Below are 16,601 nucleotides of genomic sequence, written 5' to 3'. Positions count from 1 at the left end.
TGTTCTCCCTTCTTTTTTGCTCACCAGTCTCACACCCACTCCCTTAGACACAGCTGTAGAGAGCTGCTCTGGGTAGACAGAGGCTCTGTAAACAGGTGTATGAGGAGTATAGAAAAGTATAAAGGCTCATGGGGGAGGAGCAGCAGTATGTAGGACTGACTGAGGGAGTGAAGGGTGCTTTGTGGACAAGGATGGAGGGGGAGGTAAAGCTGGTCAGTTGTATTTGAATGGAAATCTCACCTTTACTCTGCATTTTTCAGGTTTCTAATTCTAACAGTTAATTTTTAATGCTCCAACAAGGGGAGGGCTGGTGCTTAGCCAGATACACTTGACTAGGGATCCGATACTCCCACATGACACTCTTTGTGCTTGTGGCCCAATGTCAGATGCTTCCCCCCACCTCCCTTTACTCCAGGATAGGAGATTCATTGTCTTTTGTCATCTGGGCTCCCAGCCCCAGCTGTTTGAAAGGGGGCGCTCCCATCCCTAGCCCCTAAGCATTAGTCTGGGGAGAGTGGCTATTGATCCCAGGGCAAACACCACACTTAGCAATAGAACAATGGTTGGAGCCAGGCAAGGTGATCCCCGGTCAATCCCATGGGGAGATCATGGAGAGGAACCCTGCTAAGTGTTACACAGGCACCTCTCCCCCTTTAACCTGTGGTGACCAGACGTCCTGATATTAGGGGCTTTGTCTTATATACACAACTGTACCTCCCCCCAAAAAAGGTGTCCCAATTTTTCACACATGATATCTGGTCACCCAGCTTTAATCCAGTATGTCAGCTTTTGCTCTCCAGCTCTACAACTAGCCCAGACCAAGTCCCCAGCAGCACAACCCCCTCCACACCCCACTCTAACCTCCATAAGCCCTGGAGCTAGAGTGCACACAGCTGTGACTGGAGCTTGGTTCAGCTGCCCAGCCATAGCCTGCTATGCCCCCTCCCCACCTTCTTCTGCTGCTGCCTTGGGTGTGCCTGCAGCCCCTCTCTCTTTTTAAAGTTAAATGCACTGCCTGCCAGGGCAGCTGACTGGTTTAGTCACCCTGAAGACCTGGCCAATCTCCTGCCTTTGTTTTGGACTGACATATTTCCCCTCCAGTAGGACACCAGTGACTGGCTCCCAGTCTCCATTCCGGAATGACATCCTCCCCCCACAGGGAGGGGCAGGAGCCATTCTCCCTTTGGCAGTGGTCAGCCAAGAGCTGACAAGCAGAGCAGGTGAGGTGGACAGAGGAAGGGGATTGTCCCTTCTGAAACCCCTTGGCAGCAGCATTCTCCACAAGCCCCTGAGTTAAGAGCAGCCACATTTTGTCCTTGAATAGGCTTTAGTGGACCAGAACCTACTGGTTGGTGGCTGGCTCTGCTGGCTGATGATCCCAGGGCTGGGTAAACTGACAGAACTTTATAATTTTAAAAAAGAATGTTTTTTTATACACAACAACCTTGTTTTGTTCAACAGCTGCTTGTTTTGTCCAAGGCACTGTCCTGGCAGAGGCCTGGATTCTGCAGTGTGGACAGCACACACAGCTCAGCCAACAGGAAAACAAGTGTCAGACCCTCTTATCTAAAGAGACACAACAAAGGGGAAACTGAAACACAGATCGGGAATGTGACTTGCCTAAGGTCAGACATCAGGGCCCGGGACAGAGCTGGGAACAGAACCCAGGTGTCCTGACACTGGATGTGGTTTCAGGGAAGTGGGGCAGGGACTCTCGCAGCCTCAGTTTATAGTCTGGAGGAACAATGGTGCCCCATGCCTCAGCTGGAAGAGAGGAGGAGGGGAGCCTGAGCTGGCTGTTGAGCCCTCTCCCCACCATCAGCCCCCCACAGTTAGCTGAGGGATGGGATGAGCAGGGAAAAGGCAGTTTGTAACTGCCACCTATTGCTGCTAGGGGCCACAAGTCTGTGCACCTACTGGGCAGGCATGAAGCTGCTTTGGGGATTCATCACTGCAGCCTGCTCAGGTCAAGGGCCCTGGAGCTTTCTCACGGGACAGGTCACACATTCGTATCTATGAACTCAGAAATTTTCTGCATAGCTCTCCTGCCCTCAGATGCCCCTGGTACAGTGATGGAGATGGGGATGGAGAGGAAATGGGGGAAAGAGGAGCAATGGAAGATTTCTTCAGGGGGAGAGAAATGGTGGAGGGGGATTATGGAAGGTGGGAGGAGGATTTGAGAATAGGAGGAAGGAGCTGATCAGGGAGGGGAGATTGATTTATATGGGGAAGGGAAACCAGCTTGAAAGAAGGGGACAATTTTTCAGGGAGAAATACTCTGGGAAAGAATCAAGGCAGGGGGGGATGGGTTGGTGGGGGGGGGTATATTTCATCTGAGGGGAAAGAAGGAGATCCAGGGACAGGGTGAGAGTAGAGAATCAGCCTAGATGGGGCAGATTTTTTTTTGGTGGGGGGGAATAGCAGACTGAGGAAGATCACTTTGTGGGAGGGGGAATAGTCTGAGATGGGACAAGATTCTATTTTCTGGTCAGGACATGCAAACTGGACAGGGAGGCTTTGATGAGGAAGCAACAAGAGGGTGGGGGAGATAGGCTAGAAAGTGCAGGATTTGCGGGGGGGGGGGGGAGGATCCAGGCTAAAGGGAGAGATCTTGGAAGGGTCAGGGTGGGAGGCAGTTCTTAAAATGGTCTGAAAAATATGTAGGGGGGGGGTCGTCTGTCATAATCTGGGAGCAGTAGGCCTCACCATCCTCTGTGAGTTCTCAAAGATACTTGGCAATGATTCTAAGAATACTCTGGCTTGTTCCTTAAGTACCCTAAGGTAAATTTCTTCAGGCCCTGCTGACTTAAATATGTCTAATTTATCTAGATAATCTTTAACTTGTGTGATGCTATACCACATATTCTTCATAGAAACATTGTTATGAAATGAATATGGCATAATCAAGATATGTTTCATGTAAGATGCGTCACGTGAGATATCATTGGAAAGGTTATGATTTACTATGATTATCCTTTTTGTATGCATGTATCATTTCTATATCTGAAGTTAGAAATATTGACTATGTAACAATCACAACTGTGGTTTACAGTTGGGGAAGGCCCACCAGACAGTATGCACTCAGCCTGGCTGGGCCATTAGGAAGGACAATAGGTCTTTGAAGATGCTAATCTCCCACTTTCCTGTGAAGCTTCCTGGGCTTCTGCTTTGACACTGCAAGGTCAGGTGATCCTGTCACCTGGTACTGAACACCATCTTGATCTGCTGGTATTTTTCCACTGGAAGAGGGTGGGGATCAGACTCGGAAACGAAAGATGCAAATCCTATTTAAGGCTGGGGCGTGCATTAATCTTGGTTCTTCTCCACTGCCTCCCTGCCCAAGAAGGAAGACTGCTGAAAATACCTGAAGAAACAAAGGAACTAAGATGCGGGGGAGGGGCTGAGCCCAGGTGAGAAAGTTCTAGCCGGTGAAAGGAATACCTGGAGATTAAACTGCACGCAGTGCAGTTGACCTTCAAGAAACTCTGCAACCTGTATAAAACCACTGTTGCCAAGTACTTTGTGTATAGTCATTTACACTAATCCAAAGTTAGTGCAAAACACCACAACATCAAAATGGTTTGATATCCACTTTGCATTGATGTGAATGAGGGCAGCGGTGAATCAGACCCATAATGCCCAGAGGTCCAGAGAGGGCATGGTAAGGTATCACAAAGGGCATCCATTCCATCTATCAAGAGAAAGAGATGGGAGCCTCCTATCTAGTCTATTCCTTTGGGTGTAATTTGTTTATGTTTCAACTAAATTTTTGCACAGATACGGGATGATGTTTAAAAAAAATCAGGGAGAGAAAACAAAAATTGTAACCTTTCAAAAAGTCTTACGATTTTTAAGACAGTTTCATGATTTACTTTCGGGTCTATTTCATGATGTTTGTTTTATTTGCTCAGTAATCTGCTTTGTTCTGTTTGCTATCCCTTATAATCACTTAAAATCTACTTTTTATAGTTAATTAACTTATGTTTTGTTTATTCTAAAACCCAGTTTGTGCAATTCATAACTGGGGGGGGGGGGCGACAAAAAGCTGTTCATATCTTCCTCCACATTGAGGGAGGGGGCGAATTTCATGAGCTGACATTGTATAGATCTCTATACAGCACAAGACAATATAATTTTGGGTTTACACTCCAGAGCCTGTGTTCACTTGAGTGCTAGGCAATCTCCGAGTGGAGCCTTCCCACACAGAGCTGATTGCAAACTCTGAGCTTCTACATCTGAGTGCGTCCCTACCTGTGTGTGTACTAGAGAAGGCTTGAGGGCTGGGCGCAGCAGGACAGGGTGAGGGAGCCCAGGCTTGTGGAATGGGTGGGCTCAGTGGGGCCTCAGTGCAACAGGTGGCACCCCGGAAAGGGGGGCAACCCATCACACTGTTCTTTCCCTGTTTTGACTTGAGATCCTTCCACCTTGTTAATATAAATTGCATTAAGTATCTGGACACAATTAACTTTTTAGTAAAGACTGAAGCAAAAAAGGCATCTGAGACCATCCCCCACTCCCTTTTCCCTAACACTCCCTAATCCTTCCCGTACTGGGGAACATCTCCTGCTCTGTTCCAAGGGATAGGATTTTTGCAAGATATGAAAATAGAGAAGCAGATTTTGTGGCCTGAACAGATAAATCCCCCACACAGGTAACAAAACAGCCCTTTTGTTGTAGGCCAAGGAAGTAGTTTTTATGTCTACACAACATCTGAGACAGACCTGCCTCAGACTGGGTTTTTTATGTCAAATAACAAAGGGGTAATCCAAAGCCTCTTGAAGACAATAGAAAGCTTCTCACTGACTCTAGTAGGGTTTGAGTCAAAATAACCCCAAAGAGAAAAAGATATTAAAACAGTAAAGAGGTCAACCTGAATCCTAATGGCAAAATATGGGACCAAAAAGCTGTCTCAAGTGCTGCCTGAGTAGCCCTGTTGAAATAAATGGGTTTGAATGGGTGTAAATGAAGGTAGGCTCTGACCGAGTGTTAATTCCCCGGTATATGTGAAGGTACATCTGTCACCTTTATGGCAGTGCCAGATTAAGGCAAAGGTACAGGATCCTGGAGTCCAGTGATCAGATCAGAATCTAAACTTCCATTTTTTAAAAAATAGTTAGTTTGAAGCCCCTGTGGTTGGGAAGAAAACCTCAGAAACATGAACCAAATGTAACTCATAGCGATGATTGCTTGAGTCTGCTGAGAGCCTGACACAATCATTCTGAGAGTGAGGGAATTGCCCCATGCATTTCAGTGGGGTGTTAAGCCCTAGCCACACTGCCCTGTGGGCCCCACCAGCCCCCCAGTTGGTGCCTGCATATGAGGCAAAAGAGGAAGAGAACAGCCAATATTGCCTCCACTGTCATTCCAAGTGGAGGGGCAAGGCTACAGGGGTTTATTGCAACTTCCTCAGAAGCAGCTGATATTCAGGAGCATTTCAGGCAATGTAGGGCCATATGCACAGCATGACACAGGATCCCTGTAGCTACATCCCTGACAGGGAGCATCAGCTCACATGCTCAAGCTTTGATTTGAATCATAGAAATGTAGGGCTAGAAGGGACCTCAAGTTAGTTAGTCCATCCCCTTGCATTGAAGCAGCACCAAGGAAACCTGCAGACCATCCCTGACAGGCGATTGTCAACCCTGTTTTTAAAACCCTCCAATGAGTGGGTCATCCACAGGGTCTGAGACAAAGTTAATAATGGAATAACTTGCTCATGGAAGGTGTTTCTTCCTTAAAAGACTGAAGGGGCTAAATCAGTTGAGCTTATCAAAAAAGAAGATGAAGAGGTGGCTTGATTACCTTGGTTAAGTGCCTTAATAGGGAGGAGATACCGGGCTCTTCAATCTAGCAGACAAAGGCACAACAAGAACCAATCGCTGTGTTAAAATCAAACAAATTATACTTAGAAATAAGGCAAAAAATATTAACAGTCAGGGTGATTAACCAGTGCAATAAACTCCCAGGGGAAGGGGTGGATGGCTTCAGATCATAGAATCATAGAACTGGAAGGGACCTCGAGAGGTCATCTAGTCCAGTCCCCTGCACTCAAGGCAGGACTAAGTATTATCTAGACCATCCCTGACAGGTGTTTATCCAACCTGCTCTTAAAAATCCCCAAGGATGGAGATTCCACAACCTCCCTAGGCAATTTATTCCAGTGCTTAATCACTCTGACAGTTAGGAAGTTTTTCCTAATGTCCAACCTAAATCACCCTTGCTGCAATTTAAGCCCATTGCTTTTTGTCCTATCCACAGAGGTTAAGAAGAATAATTTTTCTCCATCCTCCTTGTGACAACCTTGTATGTACTTGAAAACTGTTATCATGTCCCCCCTCAATCTTCTCTTTTCCAGACTAAACAAACCCATTTTTTTCAATTTTCCCTCATAGGTCATGTTTTCTAGACCTTTAATCATTTTTGTTGCTCTTCTCTGGACTTTCTCCAATTTGTCTACATCTTTCCTGAAATGTGGTGCCCAGAACTGGACATAATACTCCAGTTGAGGCCTAATCAGTGCGGAGAAGAGCAGAAGAATTACTTCTCGTGTCTTGCTTACAACACTCCCGCTAATACATCCCAGAATGATGTTTGCTTTTTTTGCAACAGCATTACACTGTTGACTCATATTTAGCTTGTGATCCACTATGACTCCCAGATCCCTTTCCACAGTACTCTTTCCTAAGCAGTCATTTCCCATTTTGTATGTGTGCAACTGATTGTTCCTTTCTAAGTGGAGTACTTTGCATTTGTCCTTATTGAATTTCATCCTATTTACTTCAGACCATTTCTCCAGTTTGTTCAGATCATTTTGCATTTTAATCCTATCCTCCAAAGCACTTGCCACCCCTCCCAGTTTGGTATCGTCTGGAAGATCTGCTTTAGTCAGACACATATTATTGGCTCAATATTGGGGTAACTGGGTGGAATTCTCTGGCCTGTGCTATGCAGGAGGTCAGACTAGATGATCTAATCGTCCCTTCTGGTCTTAAAATCCACGGATCTATGAAAATCTATGAGTCCTTTCATGTTTTCTGAGGACTTTCAGTGTTACTAATGTCAGCTTTGAATCCTTGCTGTCATTTCAATGGATGAGGTCCCAGTCCCACTGGAATATAAATAACTAGAGTAATTGTAAATAATCAATAATAATTTATATGCAATACACAATTTAATAACATTAATAATATTCAAAAATAAATGTTAACAAATAAAATAAATATTATATATGGCAGATGATCAGATGAAGAAGACTTGAGTTTGCAGGACATGTGGTTTGGATGAGTGGAGGAAAATTGCAGGGACTAGTTTCAGATGCCAGGGCAGGGCGCGCCCATGGTGAATGTGGTTTATGATATGGCTGACTGGATGGACAAACTGCAGTACAGAATGTTTCTCAAGGCTGTGGGAAGACCAGAAAATGTGGCAGAAGGTTGCTGGCTAATGACTCTCATGCGCTGTATTTATTGTTCATTGTGATGTGACTCTGTGTGGCTTTACACTATGAGAGAAGGTATATATGTAATCAATGGAGCATGTTTTGTGGTATGTAGCCCAGTATTAATAATGTTGGGACCAAACACATTCCCTCTTAAACTGTGATAAACTCCATGCCCTATTGTGTGGGTGAGCAAGGGTCTTCAGAAATTTCTGTCTTACACAAAGAAAGCAGCAACAAACTTTGGCAAAGCTACTCTTTACTAGGGCTGGTTAAACTTTGTTCAGAAGAGGACATAGACAGATATACACCAAGCACGTCGAAGGTGAAGATGGGAATGTGTTTTTTGAGGTATCAAGTCTCTGCCCAGGACTGGATTAAAAGGCATAGGCACTATAAATCTACTAGTAGGGCACCAGCTTCTGGAGTCATGTGATTACAGCAGAATCCCACCTTTAATAAAACACCACCACTATGTTGCTAGTTCTCACAGATGCAGAGAAATATCTGACAATGTGACCTGAGTGTAGCTGATGCAGTGACATCTCCTGGGTTTGCAGAGAGCCTGAGGCAATTGCTCTGAGAGGCAGGAGTTGCCCTGGGTGTAACCAATACAACAACATGTGCCTGAATCTTTAGAGAGCCTTGGGGGGAACTGCCCTGAGTGTGACTCATATCGGGACATCTACCCAAGTCTGCAGATTGTCCCTGCTCAACCACAGGATGAATTAAAGTGAGAATTGGGCTGTAGGTCTCTGCCAATTATATACATCTCAGCCCTTCCTGGAAGGGGATTGGAGATCTGCACCAGGCATCACAAACAGTCAGTAATAAGACACAGCAAGGAGGAATCAGGCACTGTGGTGAATTGAAAGTCAGAAACTGAGGTTACCAGCACCAGCCCCTGCACCGTTTGTGCGGAAAAAATGCATGTGGGCCACATTGCTGAGGCAGATGATGTCTGTCTGTCCCCATGTGCATCATGTACTTGGAAGGGGTTATCACCGCTTGTAGAGGATTCTCCTCACCAGAGAGCCTGTGCAGTTCAGCCCCAGCTCCCTGAGAGAGAGGCACAGTAGCATGGCCATGTTCATGTCCATTGGGGTATATATGCCCATCAGTGTGTACATGTACACTTGTGTATCCATGTCCATCATTATGTCCATATTCACTGAGGTGCAGACATCCACTGGCATTGCCATGTTCACTGGTGCGTGCATGTCCATTCATTTGTGCGTCTCCATTTGCAAGGGCACATCCATTCATTCCTTCTGGGACCTGCTGCTTCCGGCTAATGAGACTGAATCTTCGTCCATCTGGATTGTGCTGTCTCAGATATTTCCATAGCACCCAACCACCTATCACAAAAGGCACCACTAACAGAGCCAAATACGCATAGTGGGTGGAGTTTGTTGAATCTGAAATAAAACCACAGATAAATCAAAGACTGAAATATCTTACATTAGTCATGTGCTGAAAGACATGTTATCACTGGAGTAATAGAAATGGAAGAGGTTTCCATCACTTTTCTTCCCCGCCCCACAGTGTGCCAGGATCAATGCAATCTCAGGTAGGGTGTGATTTTGTAAGGTATTGAGGTTATCAGTAGTCCGCAGCATTGGGCCCTTATTGGGAACTTGAGGAATGCACAGTGAAATAATGATAAATAATATTAATTCTTTGTCCTTTTACCCATGAAGCCCAAAGCTCTTTTCCACCAGTAACTAATCATCACTAGTTACTGGGAGGTAGGTCAGTATTACTATTAGAGCTGAAGGAATAATTTGCAGTGAATAATCTTGACAGGTTTCCCACACACCAACTGCAAAACTAATTCCCCTTGATTGCACAGTTCACTCCCCAGGAAGGCATCAACTGCAAAATTCTTGACTTTCAGATTCAAATTTATATCTGAGTATCTATTTGCAGTATTGTTGTAGCCTTGTTGGTCTCAGGATATTAGAGAGACAAGGAGGGATGGAAGGAGGTAATATCTTTTATTGAAAGCTTGTGTCTCTCACCACCAGAAGTTGGACCAGTAAAAGATATTACCTCCCACACCTTGTCTCTCAGATATCTAATCTGTCATCTTATCTGTCAGTTTCACCAGTGAATAATTCCCAGGCTGCAGACCAATCATATGGAATAAAGGATTTGTACTGTAACCTTCTTAACCATACATGGCACAAGTTTCCAATTGTATACTTGACTGTAAATAGTCCCAACTTGTGTGATGTTTTATTGTTGTTATAATTCATTTGTATTACGATAGCACCGAGAGGCTCCAACCCAGATCAGGGCCCCATTGTGCTGGGCCCTGCACAGATAGAGTGAGAGATAGCTCTGACCCCGAAGAGCTCACACTCTAAATAGACAAGAGAGACATACTGCAGGAGGCGAACTGGTGGCAAAGTGACTCACCCAAGGTGACACGGCAGACCAGTGGCATAGCCAGGAACAGAGCCCACATCTCTGAATGCCAGTCCCATGCCTGCACCACTTAACCACACTAACTCTTCTTTAACCACATTTGTCATGCAATCAGGAAGTAAAAGCACTGTCATGTGATTAACACAAAAAATCTGTGGCAGGGCTTAGTATAGAACCCAGGAGTCTGGCTCTTAGACCACTGCTCCAACCTCTAGAGAGACTGCCTCACACGTTGCCTCTGTTTAGAAAATACAGTTGTTCAAGTGGTGAAAATTTCCAAAGGGAACTTAACATTAAACACTCCCCATGTGATATTTGGGGCCAAGGAGAGCAGAATACATCTGGACTCCATGGGCCTATGGAGACAAATCCACTGGAATTTTGCACATGATGGGACATCATCCAGAAACAAGTTTCCCTAGCGTTTGAGGAACATATGGCGCTAACCAGATAGAGGGAATAATTTCCTTTCACTTACTCTTCCCTTCTGCAGTCCCATTGGCAGATCTCTCAGTAGTCTTGGGGCTCCCTGGTGTGGAAGGCGAGAATAGGGTGGGATCTGGAATGGTGAGAATAGGAGATGGAATCCCAGAAAGGATTCAATAAACAGAAATTGCACAGGAGAAGAAAATGTAACAAATGGTTATTTGTATTTCAGTAACAACTAGGGACTACAGTTAAGATCAGGGCCCCATTGTGCCAGGCATTGCACAGGCACACAGGGAGAGACAGTCCCTGTCCCAGCTGAGATCAGGGCCCCGTTGTGCTGGGCACTGCACAGATACACAGGGAGAGACAGCCCCTGCACCAAAGGGCTCATGACCAAGGCGGGGGCGGATTTTTCAAAAGTTTCTAGCCCTTGTGGTGGGGGAGAGAAAATATGACCTGAGTAGCCAATGCAGCAGCAGTTGCCTGAGCCTGCAGCAAGCCTGAGACAGTCACTCTGAAAGGGGTGATCTCCCCATGCATCTCATTGGCATGTTAACTCCCAGCCTCAGTGCTCTGGGGGCCCTGCCAGCCCCACCCAGCAGGGGGCACTATGTGTGGCAGGAGGGGAAGAGCGCTGCCACCCCTGGAGTGGAGAATGGAATCTCATGTTGATGCCTCTATCTCTCCAGAAAGGGACGGGGGTCCCACCTGCCACCAACACTCCAAGTGGGGGTTAGCGTCACAGCATGGGCTGAGGGTCCTGGCACAGGGATCGGACTGCAGGAGGCCCATATAGCCTCAATACAAGCCTGGCAGCTGGTAGGGTGGGGTTGGAGTTTGAACACTTGGGCTGTCCCCGGGCTGGGGAAAAGGAGTCTTCTGAGAACGTACCAGCCATCATCAGAGAGACAGATGCTGTCATGATTCCATTCCAGTGTTTAATATGATAGTCTCCTTCAAGCCATTTGCTCATGTTCTCAACAGTGAAGTACTTATCCGACAAGGTGATGTGGCCTTCAAAGCTGCTGTTGAAATATTGTGGTTTCTGGCTGTTTAGTACCAGGATGTTGTCGCACTGGGAAGTGTAGTGGTTTCTCTTACACACTTCAGGCATGCTTCTGGAAATGTTCACCAGGATCTGCACAGAGGAGCCCTCAGGGATGGAGCAGGAATGGCGAGGCCAGGCTGAGACATCTAGAAGAAGGATGCAACAATTTTAATTGATCCCTGGTGCTACTGTGCTCCTGGGCAGGGGCGGCTCCAGGCACCAGCGGACCAAGCGTGTGCCTGGGGCGGCAAGCCATGGGGAGGGGCTGCTGACCGCTGCGAGGGTGGCAGTCAGGCAGCCTTCCGCGGCCTGCCTGCGGGAGGTCCACCGGTCCCGCGGCTTCGGCAGCAATTCGGCGGCAGGGATGCCAAAAGCGCAGGACCGGCGGACCTCCTGCAGTCATGCCGCCAAAGGCTGCCTGACTGCCGTGCTTGGGGCGGCAAAATACATAGAGCCGCCCCTGCTCCTGGGAAGTTCTTTGCATGTCTGAGCAGAGCCAGGAGACCCCAGCATGAAAGGGAATGAGGTGGGACCCCCCAGTGGGGGAGGGGAGAGCACAATATACCCAGTCCAGTCACAGAGAAACCTACCTGTAGTTCTGGTCCCCCCACCTCAGCAAGGATCTATCAGAACCAGGGGGACTCCTTTATGGAGAGAGACTGAGAAGACTGGGGCTGTTTAGAGAGGTGGTGAGTAAGAGGAGATGGGATACAAATATAAATAATAATGAACTGGACAGAGAAGGTAGATCAGTCCCTGCTATTCACTCTATTCTTGTGTTAGGAGACCAGGGAACACTCAATGACACTGTAAGATGACAAATTTAAAACTAATCTAAGGAAATACTTTTTCACACAACACACAAATTGCCTCTGGAACTCACTGCCATAATAGCTTATTGAGGCCAAGGGATTAGCAGGATAAAAAAAAATGGCTATTCCGATTATCCATGTAAATGTTCAGAGTCATAAGAGTAAAGATGAAAAATAACTAGAGTTTTGGCAGGAATTTTGCCCTCCGGTTTGGGGGAATGAACCTAACCTCTAATTGATAGGGGTCAGAAAGAAGCTTCCTGTATGGGGTAAGGTACTCCATCACTGTTCACTAGGGGGTCTCTTGTCTCTTCCTCTGACTCTGGTGGAACTGGCTGTCAGAAAATTGGGCTGGGTGGACCCCTGCTCTGGTCCAATCTGGCCACTCCCATAGACCTCACCCTCCCAGACAGACTGTTGTATGGGCTGTAAAGACAAATGCTGAACACAATCTTCTCCCCAGCAGGCCTCCCCTGGACCCTTCCCTCTCTCCCTATTGCCTGGGCCATGAGTACCATACAGATCTTCCTCTGAGCCACACTGACTGGCCTATCCCCTGGCTCGATGGCTCAGTTGTTCTCAGGGACTGGATGTCATTTCCCCTCTCCGGTTGCTCAGCCTGGAGATGACTATGATTTCCATAGCGTGTGATTTGTGTTATGGAAACCTACGATGGCATCGTTGTAACACACCAGCCTCTTCCCTCCAGCTCTGCCTAACAAGGTGTGTCAGGGAGGCCCCGGGAAGCCTCAATGCACTGTGGGCAGCCTCACAGATATTTCCTACCACAGATATTTCCTGCCTGGAAAGGGGACATAGCCAGCTGCCTCCTTACCTGGCTGCTGAGTCGGGCACAGCTGGGAAGAGTTAGCTGCTGAGTGGACTGTGCTGAGTGCCAGCCAAAAGAGAGCTAGGACCAATCTGCATGGCCCTCCAGGAAACATGGCAGCAGATGAGACTGGAGCATCTTCTGAGGAGCAGAAGCCTGCAGCAGTGAGAGATCAGCCCAGTTATGTTGGATGCTCTCTTGAAGACCCGCCTGCGGCTCATCAGCCCCTGGGCTGTGCCGCCACCATTGTGGAAGAGCCAGCTGGGTTTGAGCACACAATGCAGCTGCCTCTCTCCCCCTGTGACTCTGAGGGTCTGTACAATGATGGGAAGGGTTCAGGAAGAGAGTTGAGTGGCAGCTCACCCCTCTACACTGCAGGAGGCCCAGCATGGGGGCTGTGGATTGCTGGGCATGAGAACTGTTCTGAGTCCCAGTTCAGCACCCAAGAACAATGGAGAGCTGCTCCTCTGCCACTTCTTAGAGGGGCCTTTGTGGGACCCAGTGCACAGAGTGGAGCTGCCCTTTGAAACTGGCCCTTACTGCTCCCTGTGTTTCTGTTTTCACTCTCCCCAAAGCCAGGCACCAAATTAGCTGCAAGTCCAGGAATCTTCTCCCCCTCTTCCAAAATGGCCAGAGAGGCAGATAACCCAGGAAAGGGAAATCACAGCCTGCTATGTAGCCTGGCTGGTGGTCCCCACCCCTCCCTTTTCACACACCCCCAGTGCCAGAGCCAATCGGTATGAGGTAGCTTCGTCCAATATGTTCTGTGGAGCCATTGAAAGGGGACAGGACCCCCTCTGCACGCAAGAGGGCAGGATGGAGCCATTACACCCCTCCCCCCATGGGGTCAGTGGGGAACAGATCTCAGAGCTCCCCTCCTCCCCATTTACTGAAGGGAGCCAGGAATCGCTCTGGTCACTCACCTGGAGAAGGATGGTGAGCTCACACTGGTCAGACCCTCTGCACCCAGCCGGCATGTGGTGGGAGGAACTTCTCTGTGGGAAAAGAAACAAACAGGGTCAGCCCATGAAACCCTTCTCCTTTTCCCACAGTCTGGGGTGCTCTGCTCCTCTCCTGCAGGGCCCACAGCCACCTAATGGGAGGCCACTGCCCTCCCAGCATCTGCCTCGACATACAAATCCAACCATGAGCATAGGTTCTCATGCCCTGGCTGGGTCGCCTTGTGCTTTCTGCTCCTTGGGGGAGTAGCAAGAAAGACACTTCCATACCGAGCCCCTTGGTGCTCAGCACAACCTGAGCCAGTGTCATTTATTCCACAGCACCATGCCCAGGTTGGTGTCCTCCCGCCCTCACCTTTCAATTGTCCGTCAGTTTGAGGGAGGACACTCGCTGCAGTCCCCACATTACCTACAGTCTGCACAAATTTGATGTCCCCTAAATTCTATTGCTGATCACAGATTTTAAGGCCTGAAAAGATCATCATGATGTACTCTGGTCTCCTGCATAAACACAGGCCAGATCATTTCCCCCAGGGATCCCTGCATGGAGTCCAATAACTTGTGGCTGAACCAGTGCAAGGCTTTCAGAAAGTCCAGCCCAATCTCAATTTAGGCCTGGTCTGTACACAAAAGCTCTGTCTATGTGGGAACATGTTCCTAACTAAGCTGATCTAGTTATACCAGTGTAAGTTTTCATATAGACACTCTTATACCCCTTTAACCCCTTCCCAAGTGACATAAACTAAACAGGAAAAAGGTACTTTTCTACTGGAAAAAGGCCTTGTCTATATGGGGAAATTTTGTGTAATCAAAGTTACACAATTATATCAATATAGTTCTGCTGACATAGCCCACCATGTACACACTTTTATAGCAGAGTGCCCTTTTTTTCAGTTTAACTTATGCCACTTAGAAATAAGTTTAAGCTAAACAAAAAATAACAAAACAAACAACAACAAAAAGCTGCTCTTGTACCAGAATAAGGGTGTCCACACTGGGGGAGTGGAGAAGGGGGTAATGCCAGGGTAACTTTAAATTCACACATTCATTTACACGGGTATAACTTTGCAGTGTATACAAGCCCAGGTTTAGCTAAATCAGTAGAAATCATACCTCTCGGGTATATCAGTGCAACTTTGGCTGTGGACTCTCTTACATCAGCTGAAACCTGGTTTACAGCAGTTCTGAGATATAACCAGTTTTAAACCAATGTGAGTACAGGGGTTGTATCAGTTTCACTTAACCTATTTTTATACCAACGATTTCAGTTAAACCAATGTGCAGACTGTACAAACTTCTGTGTATAGATAAGCCCTTAGAGATTGGGTGCGATGCAGAATCCACCACGACCCTCAGGAAGCTGCTCCAATGGTTAATCTCCCTCCCTATTGAAATGTGCATCTTGGGTTTCCGATGTGAACTTGTCTAGATCCCAGCCACTGGCTCCTGACTGGAATCAGCCATGTGGGCTCATTGCAGGGAGGTTACGGGGAGAGTGGGGGTCACACACAAGGGGGCAATGCAACAGTGTTGTGAGTTTCTGAGCTGTGTGCCCGCCCCTCTTTCCGCCTCTCCACCACACAAGCACTGCAGCTTCCAGCCTAACCACTGCAGAGTGACGTCACGGAGTCACAGCTCACCCTCTCTCACTGCCCAGCTCTAGTCCCACCGCTAACATGTGACAGCGAATCAGCAGGCTCCTCGAGGAGCGTCAGACCCTCCCCTTCTCCTTCATTGGCCTAACAAGACACTCCTCTCCACAATTTGCTCTCCCTCCTCGTCCAGGTGTGCGAGTTCGCTGGGTGTCCTCTCACCCCCTGCCCGCTGATTTGCCCAGGTCCGTGGACAAGAGATCAAGGTGCGAGTCAGGAATTCACCATTTGCCTGCGGCAGAACCGCAAGGAACAAATCCCAGGAACGTGCCACCCCCCAGCTTTAGGCACAGTGCATCAATCACTCGTTCCTGCGGATCTGCCAAATGCTCCCCTCACACACTCGGGGGGAGGGGGAGGCTATTGAATGTGCAGGAAAACAGGTCTGCAGTATTTCAGAAGAAACAGGGATACATCTTTCAGTTTCCCCCGGTGGGGAGGGTAGGTAGGGGAGCAAACGCCAAACGTGCTAAATGACCTGACCAGAACCTCCAGGGACAAGATGCCACGTTCGAGCAGAGGAAACAGGAAACAAAGAACCTGGAGAAAGCAAGAGTGGACTGGTTTATTTTGAGGGTGAGCTGGGAGGGAAAGAGGCAGTGACACACTGATTGTTGGGGCGACCTCTCGCTCCTGTCTGCGCCGCTGCAGTGACTGAACCAGAATCGTTACCAGTGGAAGGACCCCTCCCAGAGTGAGGAGCACAGAAGGCACAGCCAATGCCTGCATCTCCATGCTGGTCCCTTCTCCTCCCCTGCACCAGCTCCCCTCATCTTTCATGTCACTCTCCTTTCTAGGGTTGCCAGCCCTCCAGGATTGTCCTGGAGTCTCCAGGAAGAAACTTAAAGATCATGTCATGAGATGAAACCTTCAGGAAACAACCCACACTGACAGCCCTACTCCTCTTCCAGTGCTGTGAAAAATCCCATCTCGCTGGGCATTTGGGGGGAGCAGTTCTTTTTTCTCTTCCCTATCCACATTTCTGTTCTAGCCGCTTCTCCCTG

General features: G+C 47.8%; 1 protein-coding gene across 1 annotated transcript; it reads right to left on the bottom strand.

The window, feature by feature from the left end:
* Window positions 1-7,260: 7,260 nt before the first annotated feature.
* On the bottom strand, window positions 7,261-11,259 carry LOC128848351 (uncharacterized). Its single transcript, XM_054048330.1, has 3 exons — window positions 11,189-11,259; window positions 10,347-10,427; window positions 7,261-8,856 (listed from the first exon to the last, which is right to left on the bottom strand). The coding sequence occupies exons 1-3, from the start codon at window positions 11,217-11,219 to the stop codon at window positions 8,327-8,329; spliced, it is 642 nt and encodes a 213-aa protein (XP_053904305.1). The 5' UTR covers window positions 11,220-11,259; the 3' UTR covers window positions 7,261-8,326.
* Between the last annotated feature and the right edge of the window lie 5,342 nt (window positions 11,260-16,601).

Source organism: Malaclemys terrapin, chromosome 13 (genome assembly GCF_027887155.1).
Source record: "Malaclemys terrapin pileata isolate rMalTer1 chromosome 13, rMalTer1.hap1, whole genome shotgun sequence".
Lineage (NCBI taxonomy): Eukaryota > Metazoa > Chordata > Testudines > Emydidae > Malaclemys > Malaclemys terrapin.
The sequence above is the reverse complement of the archived record's forward strand: the minus strand, read 5'-3'. Positions and strand labels throughout refer to the sequence as shown.